This window comes from Haemaphysalis longicornis, unplaced genomic scaffold, assembly GCF_048455015.1.
Source record: "Haemaphysalis longicornis isolate Haplotype H1 unplaced genomic scaffold, Haemaphysalis longicornis Haplotype H1 scaffold_1, whole genome shotgun sequence".
Taxonomy (NCBI): Eukaryota; Metazoa; Arthropoda; class Arachnida; order Ixodida; family Ixodidae; genus Haemaphysalis; species Haemaphysalis longicornis.
Window position 1 is genome coordinate 222,395,353 of NW_027526203.1, and position 14,841 is coordinate 222,410,193.

At 47.3% G+C, this 14,841-nt stretch overlaps 1 protein-coding gene across 1 annotated transcript in view; it reads right to left on the bottom strand.

Moving 5' to 3' along the window:
* The window catches only part of LOC144157877 (uncharacterized), a 63,905-nt gene that overhangs the window by 26,284 nt on the left and 22,780 nt on the right, over nucleotides 1–14,841 (bottom strand). Inside the window, exons 2-4 of the mRNA XM_077688597.1 lie at nucleotides 10,797–11,000; nucleotides 5,836–5,931; nucleotides 2,567–2,695 (exon numbers count right to left, since the gene is read on the bottom strand). Of these exons, the coding sequence (XP_077544723.1) occupies nucleotides 2,567–2,695; nucleotides 5,836–5,931; nucleotides 10,797–11,000 (429 nt within the window). The remainder of the gene's footprint in view (nucleotides 1–2,566; nucleotides 2,696–5,835; nucleotides 5,932–10,796; nucleotides 11,001–14,841) is intronic.

The window sequence follows — 14,841 nt, forward strand, 5'->3', positions numbered from 1 at the left end:
TCTAATATCCGCCGCAGTGCTAAGCCGAACACATCTGTAGGTGGACCTGTAGGCAGACCGGCCGGCTGCTCCCAGCGCGCGTCTTGCCACCCACTGTCTCGAGCGTCGCGTGTCGTTCTTTAGCCGCGGTAGCATTTGCACTCGCAGCGCCTGCGTCACGTCCACGGTCGCTTTTTAATTAAGCGGCTCACGAGATCAGTACGTGAGGGCATTCGCAGAAACTGCCGGCGATGCGGATTCGACAGTGCTGTGGCAGCTCTGCTCTGTGATATCCCTCCAACGGTCACGTGGTCAGCTTTGTTCACACAAAATCCATCAGTTCGCGGCACCCGCTGAAACCGAAACTGCGACTGGCCGCATTGAAAATGCCTCTGATTAAACAACCGTCGCACGCTGAAGCAAATGAGGTTTCTACAGGTGATAAGTAGGTCACTAGCGACTTATCGCAACAAAAAAAAAAAAAAAAAAAAAAACAAGATGCAAAATTTTTGTGTCAGTGCCTTAAAATAAAGCTTAGCGTGAAATTGTCAATTTGCATACTTGGTTTTTTTTTTTTTTTTTTTATAATGCGCGCAGTATCCACAGTGGTGCCACCATACTCATGATCCAAAGTGTGTGGGGAGGTCCAGGTGCAGGCTGTTTTTTGAGGCGGAGTTTCGGAACTGCCTACATCTAAGAGCTCTGGCATCTGCGATACCTTAGAGTGATGCTAACCCAGCTTGTGATGCTTTGTTTCCCTGCACCTGATTAGCACAATGCACTCAAGCTAGAAGAAGAGCCCCATGTGTATCGAAAAGAAGAGAATGCAGCCACCACTCTGCTTATCTGCTGAACTCTCCTGAAAAATCTCTAACACAGGTCAAGCACTGAAAAAGCAGGCAGGTCAAACATTGTGGCAGCAACAGCATGGTTACAACCTTACTGAAATTCCCACCAGCTCCCACATTGTGAGAGAGGTTTCCTTAGTGAGTGCCCCCATTATCTAGCCACAGAATGGAGGTGACCTTGTTCTATCTTCCAAAGATGCTATTCTCACAAGATTGAATCTACAAAAGTCCAAAGGATTGGCGTGAACATTTTTCTGGGCTCAAAATGCAGACTGACTTCCACGAGCGGCCAGTCTACCTTTTAAACGTACAGTCGAATCCCGCTACAACGAAATTGACGGGACGTGCGAAAAATTTCGTTGAAGCGAAAATTCGTTGAGGCGAAATCTGCCGCAACACACCACGGAAAGGCCAGAAAAATAGCCCCGTATGCTTCCGCATCATTGGCAGCATAATACGATGTTTAGAAAAAGGAGTGACGCGCAATAACGTCATGTTTATTCGGATAACGAACATACCAATGGTTATCTGTTCTTTCACTGCACGCGAAGAACGCGTTGCGGAGTGGGGTGAAGAAATGCAGGCGCAAAACGTATTGCTGTACAACAAGGTGTGTCCACCGAGCTGATTACTTGCAGATAGCTGCTAGGCCGTCGGAAGCCCCCCTCTCACTTGTAGCAGGAGCAGTGCCGTTATCTTATCATCTGACACGGCGCGGCAGCTACTAAACCTTGGCAGGTTAGACGCGCGCGCTTGCATTTAACACAACTGCGCGCTCATGACTAAGATAGGATGACTTGGCTTCAAGACCAAACACGCAAACATGATTTTTGCTCTTGGCTATTAAGAATGGTAGAAGGAAAACGGCAAGGACAGCTGCTCACAACGCATACATGACGGCGCCGCGCCAGCAGCGGAGCACATTTGTGCGATTTCAACTGGATACGGATTGGCTGTAGCTCCGGCTTGGCGAACCGAGCCTGCGCCTCATGTAAAGACCAGAGTAACTCTGGTAAAGACGGCCAGCCACATCGTTATCACCATCAAACAATGGCGTCCGCCTATGAGTTTTTTTTTTTTTTTTTTTTTTTTTTTTTTTTTTTTTTTGTGGCAGTGTGGCCGCTCCGCGCATGTTTTCGGTGAAACTAAGCGTCCTGAATGTATAAAAAGTTACAGATAGCTGGCGCTATGCTTATTTTATTGTAAAATAATTGTTCAAACCCAGCCCAAATCATCGAAAATTTCGTTGAAGCAAAAGCAAGCCTGACAAATGGTTCGTTGTGGCGAGGACTTTGTTGCATGGACTTCTATGGCTGGCTGACGGGGAATTGGAAATATTTCGTTGAAGCGGAAATTTCGTTGAAGCGGCGTTCGTTGTAGCGGGGTTCGACTGTACTTCTTTTTGTGGCAGCCCTGCAAGTACCCATTAACAGCACTGTGATTCGACAACTTGTCACCTTCTTTAAAAGTACCCACTAATTCCATTCTGCATAAATGTAACATATCAACACCTTTCCCAAGAAATGGGCTGAGAGACCAGACTGAGCCCCCCAGCAAGACAAGGAATAGCTCGGTGCATTCTTCCTCTTTCAAAGGGTGTGGCACGCAGAAAAGAGATGACCCACACAAGCACACAACAGCAACTGGACCAGCAAAGTAGGTGAACCCAGAGAGAGTTCACTTACTTCACCACCAGAGAGAGTTCACCTACAAAAGAGAGGAGAAATGTAGGCGCTCACCTCATCCACAAGCGACTGGACACGCTCGTCGCCCGTGAGTGCCGCACTTTCTAGCCGCTTCTCCAGTGTGCGCACCCGGTCTGTAAGGTCAGAGATGTGGCTGTCCTTCTCATCCATCATCGAGGTGGCCTGCACACGCAGCGTGGCCAGTGCAAATTAGGAAGCTGCACCACAGGCTTTTAAACACATGCAGCACAATGGCTGGGAAGGCAGTTGTCGTCAGAGGAAGGTGACGGCTTCAGGCAGGCACAGAAGAAATGTTTGGTTATATGAGTAACACATTTAGCTCTCTTGCAAGAGAAGGAACATGCAGAAGGCACTGAGAGTCCTGAGAGTAGTATAGGTGCTAACAGCAGGCAGGGTGCTGCAACAATAAATGAGTGTCTTTAAACCTTCTTCTCGTGCAAGCTGCTCATGTAGCCTATGCCCAAACATTGTTTGAAGGTGGCATTCACAGTATATTTCATTTAACACTCAGATTGGTGATAGAACTTACTGCGTTATTCATAAATTCAATAAAAACAACTTCTTTCTATAAGAACGAAAGCAGCCATTACGAAAAAAACACCGCTGTAGAACAGCAGCACCACCTGTCTTATCTAAAACAAAATGCCTTGCCTTCCAAGAAGCACTTTGATCATGTTCATGTCAGTACTTACTTTTTTATCACTGCTGACTCTAACATTGCTAAGGGTGTAATTTGGGGCGGCCAAGCAAGTCCAATGGACTTTGAAACAGTTAGTTTGCCTTCCATGAAAATGGAAGGCAAATTCCATCTCCTGTGAAAACCGAACTTATTGCTGCAGCATCATGTACATGAATGTTGGGTTCCCTCAACTACCTCCCAAAGATGACCCGGAATATCGAAACTACGCAGGAGACGCCAACGATCTTCAATACTTGAATGGTCCTATTACCATCGAGGAAATACAGGCTGCCCTGGAGTTCACGAAATGCAACACAACACCGGGACCGGACAGAATACAGTACAAGCTCATCAGAAATCTCTCGGATGAGGACTATGCCCGCCTTGCAGCCTTTATGAATCAAGTCTGGGAACAAGGGGAGATCCCGATAGCATGGAAGACGGCTCGGGTCATACTAATACCAGGCAAAAAACTTGATAATTTAAGGCCCATATCATTAATGTCCTGTTTGGGCAAGCTCATGGAAAAGGTAACATTAATCAGGCTCACCAAGTACTTCGAGGACATGAACGCGCTTCCGCACACACTCATTGGCTACAGAGAGAGGATCTCGGCACAGAACTGCCTTCTCCAACTCAAGGAGGATATATTGGATGACCCCAGCACTGCTCAAATTCGAGCGGTCCTCACCTTAGACCTCTCGAAGGCATTTGATAATGTCTCACATGACTTAATACTGGCAAACTTGCAAGAAACAAACTGCGGCTCAAAAATTTACAACTATATGAGGAGCGACCAATCGAGTCCCATGCAAAGGAAGCCTCCAACCGTGGCACACCCCAGGGTGCCATACTACCGCACCTCCTTTTTAATATCGCGATGAAGAACATACCAGCGCAACTTAACCGCATCGGTGATATCAAGCATGTAATATATGCCGATGATACCACCATATGGACAACAAAAGGCTCCCCAGCACAAGTTGAAGAAGCACTTCAACAATCGGCCGAAGTGGTGCAGCACTACGCCAGTAGCAGTGGCCTCACCTGTTCTGCAGAAAAAGAGCTTCTTGTAATAACTAAACACAACAGCAAACAACAAGTCCAACTGAAGGTGCAGCTGCAAGGCAGAGCCATACCCCAGCGTTCACACATCAAAATACTCGGATTAACACTACAAAGCAATGAAAAAGCCAACCATACAGTACGGAAACTCTTAGATCAGGGGAATCAGGAGATACACATGCTCCGAAGAATTACGAACAGGCACTGGGGTCTTCGGGAAGCTGATGTCCTTCGCCTTAACACAGCTCTCATCACTTCCAGGATACTTTATCATTTGCCATACCAAAATCTCAACAAACCTCAACTCAAAAGCATACAGGTGGAAAGGCCCATAAGATCGCACTCGGGGTGCCCACATATACTTCAACAAAGGCACTGGAAGACACCAGCACAACAAATTCTTTGGAGGAACTGCTTAACGCGCACACAATCAATCAGCTACAATGACTGCGAAGCACGGCACAGGGCATCAGCATCCTTCGCAACCTAGGATACGACACCAGCCATTATGAGGGAAGCATATATGGACAACTGCAGCCTTACATACGGGGTAAAATCTGCACTGCTCCTCTACCCCGCAAAATGCATCCAGAGAGGAACAAGGAAAGACGAACCCTTCGTGTTAAGGCCATCCTGAAGCAGATCAACAAGACCGAGCCACAACCTGAACTCTACTACACTGACACCAGCCTCCTAGATGGGACGGCTGTCACCGTTGTCGTAGACGGAAGTCATGCCCTCATCACAGCCGGCACAGAACTTGACCTCAACGCAACCGCCGATATGAAGACAAGGGAAATAGCGCGTGCTATAGAGCACTCTTGCCATTCTGTGCCAGACACCAGTACAGTGTACATCTACACCGACTCTCAGGCTGCATGCCGACAACTTCTCTGCAGCCGAATGCACAGAAATACCGCTCAAATACCCAACAAGGTCCTCACTTCAAGTCAGAAGCGCTACAAGGTAATCTGGGTACCTCGGCCCGAAGGCATGCCAGGAAATGAGAGCGCACAAGCACTCGCCCGAGCGTTAAACCACCGAGCGCCTGAGCATGCACTTCCACGTTCGAAGGAACGTAGGATGCAACCAGGACCTCAAGAACCAGTTGACACCAGAGATCTGCTACAGACAGCCCGTCAAAACAGACAAAAGCACCCAACACCACACAAAACACTCACTCGCCGGGAATCCGCTGTACTAAGGCAAATTCAGACAAACACGCTACCTACTGTACACCTAACACACCGATTCCAACGATTACTGGGTACCCCCAAGTGTCCTAACTGCGGGGACTACCCTAGCATCTATCACACTCTCTAGACATGTACACAGAACCCTGACCTTGCCCCCATACCCAATCCTACCCCCACTTCATGGGATTAGGAGGCTGGCCGACTCTAGCATGGAAGTGCAAAGGACACTCATTGAATGCACACAGAAGGCTCTGTTGGCTATCCTGGGAGCTCTGGACTAGGGGATCCTTGTGAAAATAAAGTTATTTTCTTCTTTTTTCTTCCCCATTTTTTGTGTGTGAGCTTAGAGGGGATCTACGCACCTTGGATTTGTAGACATCATGTGTGTGCTTGAGTCCGTCGTGCTCATCCGTCAGGCTCCCCAAGGCACACTCCAGCTGGCTGATGCGGCCAGCGCTCTGAGGGGCCAGAGAACAAGCGTTTTGAAAGTGATGCAACTACTACGAAGCTATGCCACAGATTTGCTCATTATGCGCACAGCCCCAAAATTCTCGTCCTATTTGCATTCGAAAAAAACTAGAGGGCCTACCCTCAAGGGTTAGGTTAGGTAACTGTGTTAGCGCTGGAAGTTAAGCTCTCACAACTGGCCCAGCTTAGTTGCCAGAATTCCTGACGTTTCACTCCTTACAGCAAGAAGTGCCTGTGTGCTTTGCTGTTCAATATTTAAATTTAAGGGGCCATACACGGACAACATAGGCAAAGAAAACAAGCACCACAGTTTAGGGCAAGCACTGTGACACTACTTTCCAGTGTCGTGAATTGCAGACAAGGGCTCCAGATTAGGCCACTTGGGGACCTTTATAGTGTAGCAGAGTGTTTTCACGAGAGATGGTATGGACGTGTGAGGTCTTTAATTTTGACAAAAATTTTATATATAGCTTCTTGTGCACATATGCAAGTCATTTAAAAAAAAATCTTTTCCCCCCAAAAATTACAAAAGCCGGTTCGGGTCACTGGTGCGTTGAGCGGCTCGCAGAAAATTTGAAATTTTTACCACTGTAAAACAAAAACTACTGCAGCTATCGCCCTAGTTCTTTTTATGCAAATACTTCGCATACCCGCAAACAATTTAACGTATTCGTGTTTGACTTGCAGAGCAAATTCCTTTAAATAAAAATTTCCAAACTGGAAGAAATTCTGAAAATGGCCTATCTGGAGTGGAAAGCGCTTATACTTTGAATACAGTCGAGTCCCCTTATAATGATACCATTTATAACAATATATCGGATATAACGATGAACAACTATGGCACCATCCACTTTTGTATGCTTTCTATGATAAAATAAACCACTTATTACAATGCTACAGTGCCGCAATATCGGACATAACGATTGAATCCGGTCATAGCGTGCACCAAAAGTGCAAGCTGCTGCCGGCTCTATGTGCCGATACGCCTAGCATCTATTCCGCCCTCAGGAAATGAGTCGACGGCGCCGCTTACGAGGAAGCGAGGGGACGAGGAGAGCAGTTTTTCTTCCAAACCCCCCTCCTGGTGCTGCCACTGTGGCATCTTCCCCGCGCCCGCTCGCACATAATGCGCGTTTGCTTGTAGTGTCACGTGCATGCTGCTTTGAAAGTTGAATTTCACTGGGTACCTCTTCAACTGCTTTTGTTTTTCCACGGAAGGGATGCCAGGGCTGATGTTTTGGAAATGTCCGCGTGCCCCACTGAAGAGGCGATCGCTGCGCAGGGACATGCTGCGGACAGCAGTGACAGTGACGACTCTGACAACACGGTTGCACAGCCTACTCGGGTAGCACCTTCGCAGGAGGCCCAACACATGATACAGTCCCTCAGGGACTTCGTTTCCGCCAAGGACCTTTCGCTCAGCTAGGTGAAGCACTTATAGATGCTCTTGGAAAAGATGTGTGACAGCTTCACGTGCAGCAAACAAAGCTGACTGACTATGGCTCCTTTTCTGCAAATAATTATGCAAATAAAATGCTTTGAGCTCTGTTTAGTATTTTTATTTCGCAACCCATTTATAACAATGATCAGTTATAACGACAGAATTTTCTTGGAACTTGGATATTGTTATAAGTGAACTAGACTGTTGTAACAACAAGGACAAGAGCGACAACAACACCGGACGAAGTGCAATGAACAAGTGATTTATATCAACACAGATTGAACATATATATAAGTGCTTGTTTGAGAAAATAAGTTCAATAAAAGGAAACGTGTGATAACCATCGTGCATGGGTTACATGGAGCGCATGTCTAGTTCTTACTGCGACAGGTATTCCATTTCCCTTTTTGATAAGGTGATCGATGGTGCCCTGACATAATCTCCTTTTCTGGACACCATACAGTAGGCTTCCCATATCTCATGCTGCTTCTTGTCTCTTGACCCCAGGAGAACTGACATTTTCTTGTACTGCAGCGTACATTAAAGGAGCCATGAAGAGAAAACAAAAGTTTGTTTTATTCGAAAGATTATGTGTTTCATAGTACCCCAAGCGCTTTCCCGGAAGCAAATGATGCTTTATTCACTGAGAAATAAGGCAATTTAAGCCAAAATTTTAAATCTCCCGCTAAAATTGCACATTTGGTGACGTGAGCAATGGTGTCACACGGGCCGGTCCATGAAACAGATACTTAGTATGTCGACTCCATATAGCACCCACACGCGGGAGTCGACCGAGATGGCGGCCATTTTAAAAATGCTAGTAAAACCTAGTGCACCCGCAGCCCTAGTCATGGAATCGCCTGATCCGGAGAACAAAACTCTCGCCGAGGAGCTCGGGCTTGCATTTAACAACCTCACACCACTTGAACGCTCAACGCTTCTAAGTGCACGAGCGGCAAGAGTTGTGGGATACGCGGTGGACGGAAAAGCGACCATTCCGCGATAGCCACAACAGACGAACGCCCTGCCGTCGGCACCGCTGCCTCGTCAGCGCCGTCGCCACGGACGAATACAGACTGGTACGTATGTGCCGTATTTTTATTACGGTTAATAATAGTTCAACTTCAGTAGCAGTATCGCTTATGCCAGTTGGCCGGTGTCGTGTATGGAAAGCCGTTCGCGCGAGCTCTCTGCTTCGACCAGAAAGATACGAGCGTCAATGCGCGGTGTTTACGGCATTTTTCCTCCAAGGTCAGAGCGCCTCGAACCCGAAAATTCGTCTGCGCGACGGCGAGATGTCGAGCTCGGCCAGGCAGTTGTTTCGTACGCATTGGCGCACACGCTTGCGTGTTCGTTCGGAACTTCAACCGTTTACTCCACCGTTCTTTGTCATAAAAAGAATGTGCAGTATGTTTCACGGGCATTTAGCTCGCTATGCAAACTGTAAGCCCTGCCTAACATGCGTTTGCTTTTGCCGGCCTCCGCCAATCGCAGAGCTTAGCCCATGTGACGGCATACGTTCTGTTGCGGGAAATGAGCTGGTGGGTCGCATGACCATTCCCGTTTTTCCTAATTACGTAGCTTATTTGAGCGAAGTTTGCGTTATAAGTGGTGTCGTTATGGTTCTAACGAGGCAATCTTTCGAATGAACCAAACTTGTGTTTTCTCTTCATGGCTCCTTTAAGATCTCGCACAATGCATTGCCAAATTGCTTGGTGCATTTATCAATTAGCATGCGTACTTATGTACCTGGAGCCTTTCATTGAGGCAGCGACCAGTCTGGCCGATGTATGATTTGCCACACGGGAGGGGAATTTTGCACACAACGCCTTGTTCCCACTTGACGAACTTCTGCACGTGTTTTACACTGCAGGTTGGTTCGCCAGTATCACCATACCCGGGCCGGTTCACTCTATTGCAAAGGCCCTAGGAGCCAAGAAGAAAAAATACAACTTCGTTTAATTTGAAACAACTAGGATTCAGTATCTCACTCAGCTCCATTACAGCCACAAAAGATGGTTTTTAACGAAGAAAAAGCAAGAAGTATTTAAAAACTTTCAAATTTTGCGCCACAGTGACATGTTATGAGCAAGAATGACGTCATACGGACCAACAATAAAACAATTTTCAAGGCGTTAACTGCACGTTAGCATTCCAGTGATGCGGTCAAATGGAACTAGAGGCCCCATTACAGACGTCCAGTCATGTGTCGTCGCGACAGCTCAGTTAGGCGGCCGCCAATCGCACAAACAAGGCTCCGTGACATCATAGAAAAGTTGCGGGAAATTTGCTAGGGGGTCGCGACTGCTTCAAACGTTTTCTTTAATATATCCGTTATTTGTTAGAAGATTGCGATGATATTGGTATTATTGTTATCGGGACTAAGCAGTCTTTCTAATAAACCCAACTTGTATTTTGTCTTCATGGCTCCTTTAATTTGTTGGGAGAAAAAAACAACATGCACATCATGTGCGCCAGCCACCTTCTTTAGGCAGTGTGATATAGTGTGTTGTATCTGGAGGACTAATACAGGTAGTGCACCCAAAACTACCTGTATTACACCCTACAGAGATATGAATCCAGGGGCCGAATTCTCTAAAACGACGGGGCGTCGTTTTGAAACAACGAGGTAGTGCCATGCAAATACATGTGTTCTGGGGTTGGGGCCGTCGCTTTGGGGTTCCCTGCAGGTAGAGTGAGCCGCAGAAAAGCGCTGTGGCAAGGGCGCGAAGCGACACCCACTGCCCCACCCCCGTCGTTTCAATTGTCTGCTGAGATGCGCCCAGCATCTCACGTTAAGATCATTTTAACAAACATCCGGCAGCAAAACATTCAAAATAGCTGCTATACGCAATCCCAGACACACGCACTAAAAAAAAGAACTTCTGATGAAAAAAACGTATTGCAAGGCTTATGTTTGACTTGGGACCGTTTACCCAACGTGGACCATGCTACCTCGAGGCGAATTTCGGCTTCACTGCGGACCAAAAAGCCGCCAATTTAAGCCAGATTTGTCCAATGCAACAACTTTTTTCTTTAAAGTATATGTATTATGAAAGGCAGCATACAACGTACCATAACGAAAACTTTGCCAAGACGCAGCTGGCGCCCATACGCCAAAGAGCCCAAGCTGGCTTAAGCCCACATTTGCTGGCTTGGGCCCACAGGGCCCAAGCCAGCAAAGTGGCCAGCTACCAGAGGGCGCTGCACATGCAAGATGGCGGCCCCCTTGTTGGAATGGTCTATAGTACCCGTAGACAAGGCACTAGGTGATAACCGATGCTTTATTTCTCAGGACGTGCACAACAGCGAACAGTGTCAACAGCAAACAACGCCAAAATGGCGAACACTCGTGCATGCAAACACAGCGCTGCCCCAACACCTGTCCGTCCCGTGTGTACAAGCGGTGCCTACCTGCAGGGCGTCCTGCTTGAGCCGGTCCACCTCCTCCTCGAGCGAGGCCTTGTCCCGCTCAAGGTCGCGCGCCCGTGCCTGCTCCCCGCCTGCGGACAGGGCTTGCTCCAGCTCACACACGCGCTCCTGTGACTGCTGCAGCTCCTGCGACCGCTGACGCAGGCGCTCGTCCACCGCCCGAAGCTCCTGCTGGCTGCACAGCAGCTGCACACACACACCACCCCGACCACTGAACACCTTTGGCACCACTGCCCCAACTGTTGCAGTATGAAGCAAGGGCTAGGGAACCATTATAAGCTTGTACACAATGTGAGGGGAAACAGCGGGAGTTCCCTCACAGCATGCCCACAGTTATGCAGTCACCTGTCCCTAAATGGAGATGGCCAACAATACCATCGTAGAGATGCCTAGGCTTGATTTATTGACTGATTGTGGGGTTTAACACACTGACGCAACGCAGGCAATGAGGCACGCCGTAGTGGAGGGCTATGGATTAATTTTGACCACCTGGGGATCTTTAACGTGCGCTGAAATATAAAACACACGGGTATTTTTGCTTCTCGCCTCCATCACAAAAGCGGCTCCCACGGCAGGGAATTGAACCCACGACCTCGTGCTCAGCAGCGCGCAACGCCTTAGCCATGGAGCCACCGCGGTGGGTGGGATGCCTAGACTTTCGGAGCCAGTGCTACCGCATCTCTGTGACACCAAACTACGGCAATCCTGGTTGACATGAGTACAAATAAGCAGTTCAAATAGAGTACACACTCCAAATGATGAAGCTAATCCTACAAAACTACACTTTTAAGATTCCAAGCAAAGAAACACAAAAACAATTAGTCCCACATATCACAGTAGTCATCCAAAAAAATTAATCGCTCAAAACATCTAAATAGTTTTTGTGGCGGCTGTTTCTATCTGTTTTCGACAAAGCTGCACTTACTGAACATGGACTATTTACTCCCTGTAGCTTTCAGCACCTGTTACCCAGAGTGTAATATGTACTACTAAACTTCATCCTTTTAATTACTTTTTTAGTGAACTTTTCCATTTAATTGTGATAAAAGAGCAAGGTAACAAAGAGGTATCAACATAGTGTACTTCGTTATAGCTAATTTAAGTAATATCATTCTAGCCAATTTCAGTTTTGTTATTAGGACGGCTAACTCATAAATGCTTTTAATTTGATTAAATTGATCTATAAATAACTAGCCACGTCTCCCGCCTTAATATAACTGATTCTAGTATCCCCTCATTGTGTCACTGTTGAGGTCGTGCAGCCCGAAATTTGAATGTTTTTCAACAACTGTAACCTTTTTTCGGTAAAACAATGTCTTCCAGGGATGGAATGTAGCTAGTGAGTAACCAAAGGCATGTTCTCCCAAATTTAACTCACTTGTATTACGCCTTTATGTCTGTTTTAAGGTCACTCAGGGGTATAAAAAATGTGCACTGAATGTTGCACTTGCTTGTACGTTTCATCACATATATGACCATTGCCAGTGGCACCTGAGTTTGTGGCCTCAGCAGCCTCATGACAGCTAGCTAGTACCAGAGCCTTCAATGTTTTTGTGGTCTTGAAACTCCCGCCCAAATTTCGTTTGGAGACAAAGGCTACTGCGAGAGGCGCCACTGCCGATCGGAGGGCGCCGGGTGGCCTTCACTGCTCTGTGCAGGCAGCCACACGCGGCAGAACCTGCGCCCGCCTTTGGCGTCACTTTCTCGATAGAAATGCATTGTTGGTAATTGTGCACTTAACTGTTGCTACAAAACGAAGCCGACAAGAAAGTCGTATAATTGCAGGGGACTCCGTATGTAGCACAACGCCCGCTCAAAACTGTCGACTGATGTCTGGGTTTGATTCCGAGAAATTTCTCGGAAGACCCCATGCGTGGGAGACTTTAGGGGGACTTGGGTTTCGAGATGGTGAAAATTCTTTCCTGACCTTTGACCGCGCTCCTCACAGCCTTGCCTAGCTGCAGCTGAAAATCGAAAATCGATTTCACAGCACGTTCATCGAAGCTCTGGAAACGGTGCTGTTCGCTTCTAGGAAAAATTCACGCGCAACGAAAGCCTAAATGGCCCGGCCGTGATGTTCCAGGCTTGCATGCCGTAGGCGCCGAGGTATCGGGACATTTTTGTTTAACATGCAATGAGGTGGATATAGTGAGTGACACGCGGAACTAATGTCTGGCACCTGCTTAGACTGAACCCCTTGCGAGAAGCCCAGAGAGACATACCGACACGGAGCGAAAGAAAGAATTTGCACGGGTAAACAATTATTTTTAACACGAAAGTGTTTTATACTGCGATCCACCAAGATCTGACTAACGTCATATCCGTCCCGGAAACATCGCCATAAAACTTGCATTGACGCACCTGCGCCAGGATTCAAGACGCGAACTACGTCGCCGCAACAGGAAGAGCCAGGCGCTTTACCAACTGGGCTATGAGCTGAAGCACAGACAGCTGTAAGAACGTGCCATATATGCTCCCATAACCTCCTCCATTTAGGCAGTGCTGCCGTCTAAGAGAGGTGAAGCAAAGTAGTCCATCATAATGCTAATAAGCGCCGACATTTGGGGCCGGCTGAGCTCGTCGCAACACAACCATCTTACACTCCACGGAGCATGAACGCAGTCAGTGGTTGTACATTTGCAAAAGCAACGCGCCAGCAGGTCGTCGCCCGCCAAGCACACCCACAAGACAGCCCCGCAAATCGTGCTCTTCCGCTGCAGCGGACCGTGAGTTCCCCAAACGATTCGCTGGCAACCCGTTCGTTTTCGTTCACACGGTTTGGTTTCATTCGGGTTTACGCAGTGCTCTGGCACGTCCAATTCAGTGTCTAATGTTGATGCATCTGACGTGTCATACCGACGAAATATAAATAGCGATGTGAGAGTTCATATCGATGCACAATAAACATTCAACTGATCTTGCGAAGGCATATTTCATTTTCGTGTTTTACCGATTCCTATGAAAGAGGGATCAACCGCATTTTTTTCCAGCTCCCTTCGGACTCAGCTTCTTCAATGCTTCCCTTTGATGCATCATTGAGCTGCAGTGCGGTGTCATAGTGCGCTTTTTCAAACCTGAAAGCCTTGGCATTATTTAACACTATAAAACAAAAACTATTCTTTCGAGGGCCCCTGGATTCTGATGGAAACAGGTTGGCTGTAGAATTATAGTTTAGAATGGCAGCAGCAGCTGGAGCATTTTTTAATAATTCTCGGCTTTGTACATTGCTGGTTAAGCGGGCGCTCACAGAAACTCATTCACAGCGAACATTTATATATTCATTTTTACGTATTTATTTTACATACAATGATAACATAGTTGACATACTAGTTACAGGGATATGGTGACGAGGCCTTTTATATGGCGAGGTTATTTCTGGCCTATTAACCCCTGAAACAAAGGTTGTCCGCGGGTGATAAAAAAGAAAAAAAAAATCCGCAAGACAAAAACTCAGTGGTTTTAAAAGCTCCTTTTACAACTGGCAATGTGCCTGATTACAAAGCAACCAACATGTCCCCCCTCTCCCCCCCCCCCCCCCCTCACCCAAGGAAAAGAAGACAAAGAAAAGACAATGCCGAAAAAAAAAAATCTCTGCAGAAGCCCTTACTGGCTTGGCTTCACCTTCCCTCGCTGGTCATTATGCACGAACCACTGTCCTCAAAGCCTTATTCTTTTTGCGGGCAGAAAAATGCAGGAGGCACCTAAAAAAAGTGGATCTTTTCTGGTGTTGTGCCCACAGAATGCCACGTGCATCCTACAATTGCAGCAGTCGTTCAGTTGCCGAGGAGTATGCTCTCTACAAAGTCTGCGCACACATTGAAGCGCAATTTATTTCCATCCACGACCCATTCGGCAAGTCGGTGAGAAAGTGTTTTTTTAAATACGCGGACGTGCAGTAAATAAAAGCTCAATTCGCTAACTTTTTTCGGGGAATGGTACGCTTTTATCTCGCGCACAGCTTGGCGTCAGAAGGAAAGCAAAATAGCGATGCTTCGTCGCCGTTTCCTCTCTGGCCAGATCGGCAGGC